General features: G+C 37.6%; 1 protein-coding gene across 1 annotated transcript; it reads left to right on the top strand.

Moving 5' to 3' along the window:
* Window positions 1-949: 949 nt before the first annotated feature.
* Window positions 950-2,260, top strand: LOC121858120. Its single transcript, XM_042354348.1, has one exon. It carries the CDS (start codon window positions 950-952, stop codon window positions 2,258-2,260), a length of 1,311 nt encoding a protein of 436 aa, XP_042210282.1.
* The last annotated feature ends 233 nt before the right edge of the window (window positions 2,261-2,493 follow it).

Genomic DNA, 2,493 nt, shown 5'->3' with positions numbered 1-2,493 from the left:
TTGGTCGATTTTGGCACACACACTCAAAAAGGTTGCCCACCCCTGGTTTAGGCCATCGAATAATAAAGCTGTCAAAAGAACCTTGCACAGCTGCTTACTTTTCTCATTATTTATATCTTTATGTAGAGGTCATTTGTGTTTATTTAAATTTTAATGCTTTGTTCTGTTAATGGATCCCCTTCAGAAAATATGTTCATTGCTTGCTCCATATAATATCCACAGACCTCTCGCCTTTTTCATATCGTTTTAACACATCTAGTTTCTCGGCTAAGCTTAGACACTTTCTATTAGCTTTTGAAACAACACTACCATCACTTGCTCTCTTGCTCATGTTGAATAGGGATGCAAAAATGCTGTAAGAAACCCAAGAAAGTTTTTCTCCAGTTCCTGTTCCAGATGCGTGAAAACAAAAGGCCCGCCAAGCTCTGACTGTTGTTTACCACTCATTAGCAAGGCAGCTTCTTTGTGTATGGTGCTCTTCATTTTTTTTTTACAGTAAATTTTTATTTTTTTTATAATAGATATCGGGATTTAGTTATTGTTAATATGAAAATGTAATTTTATTTTATTTCTATTATATTGTGGTCGTAAATACGGATGAAATAAGGATGTAAACTGAATTGGGTCCTAAATTATCTAGGGTTTCAAATACGAAAAGTTGTTGGTCGAACCGTTATTATCCTAGGCTTCCCTGTATATAATATTTATCCAATTTAATAACTATACATTGAGATCAGACAATATAAAGGTAATCTTTCCTCCGTCAGTGATCTCACACTAATGACATAGAGGTTTATCTTTGGATAGAGTTATTGGATAGCAATATTTGGAATGATGTTGCGAGAAACAAATACCCGAGTTATTAATGCATACATAAAACCCGCCTCTGAAAGTGCGTAGGTTATATATGAATTTTTTATTTGGCAGGGCTTGCCATCAAACATCCACCATGGCTCAGTCAATCAACGATGCAAGATGCACTCGACGAATAACGAGCCAAGTAAGGAAAATCGTATTGAATATCTACAAGTATCTCCGATATCAAGATGTACAACAAAGTGAAACTGACATCGAGCTAAGGACTGCCTCTGTTACGGGGATCTCCGTTCGATCTCTTCACAGAATAAAACAGCAACACAGAGTTGGTGTAATAAAATCTCCACCTTCTAGGACCAGGATATCGCCAGTGATGGGAACGGTGGATGATTTTGATAAGGACTGTATACGACGAGAGGTACTCGCTTTCTATGAGAGGGGTGAAATTCCAACCGTGAACGCTCTGCTGAAAAGGGTGAAGAAACCACCTGTTAGATTCTCTGGCGCCTATTCTTCACTCCACAAGATTGTGAAACAACTTGGGTTTCGTTTTAAGAAAGTACAAAGTGGCAGATGCATTTTAATGGAAAGAAATGATCTTGTTGTTGCAAGAAACAAATACCTGAGACTCATTGCTGAAAACAGAAAATCCAGCAGCCCAAGGCCAGAAATATATTTAGACGAAACTTGGGTAAACCAAAACGAGTGTTGGACAATGGCTGATGGATCTGTAGACCCAAAACTGAAAACCGGGAAAGGAGCTAGATATATTATTCTGCATGCTGGTGGGGAAGATGGATTTGTACCTGGGGCTTTTTTATTTTTTAGATCAAGCAATGGTAATAAGGGGGATTACCATGACAGCATTAATCACACATGCTTCCAGTCTTGGTTCCAGACACAGTTACTCCCAAACATTCCAGCTCATTCTCTCATAGTGATGGATAATGCATCATATCATTCTCAAATTTTAAATAAAGCACCAGCCAGTAATTCCAAGAAATGTGAAATTATCCAGTGGCTAACAGAACACAATATTGCTCATGACCCATCCCATACAAAATTTGAACTTCTTAGTCTTGTCAAATCACACAAAAATAAGCAGGTATATGAAGTTGACCAAATAGCCTGTGATGCTGGTCATGAAGTACTTAGACTTCCCCTTTATCATTGTCAGCTTAACCCCATAGAATTAATTTGGGCTAAAGTAAAGACTGAAGTGAAAAAGTACGATTCAAATACCAACCAGACGTTAAAAGGGGTTGAAGAAATAACTAAGAGTGCAATAGACAGAGTAACTTCACAAGACTGGAAGAAATGTATATGTCATACAAGACTGGTAGAAGATGAGTATAGAAGGAAAGACATTGCTCTTGAACATCTAACAGACAATTTGGTGATAAACACCGATGATGACAGTAGTGAATCTGACAATGATGAATGAGGTAATCACAGTTTATGTAATAAACTAGATACCGTAAATTGCTGTGTATAAGTCGACATTTTAAGCTTGAAAATATCTCTCCAAAACCAGGGTTCGACTTATACTCAGAGTATAAAATGTGAAGCTGTACCACATAGTGGTAAACAAGTGGAACAGCCTGCCTAACACTGCATCACTAACTCTCGTGGCCTGCCGCTAATATTTCCTACTGAAATTCATGTTTGGTAAACTTA

The sequence above is a fragment of the Homarus americanus genome, unplaced genomic scaffold (genome assembly GCF_018991925.1).
Source record: "Homarus americanus isolate GMGI-L3 unplaced genomic scaffold, GMGI_Hamer_2.0 scaffold854, whole genome shotgun sequence".
In the NCBI taxonomy this organism is placed as follows: Eukaryota; Metazoa; Arthropoda; class Malacostraca; order Decapoda; family Nephropidae; genus Homarus; species Homarus americanus.
Note: the sequence above shows the minus strand (reverse complement) of the source record. Positions and strands in the feature narration are given on the sequence as shown.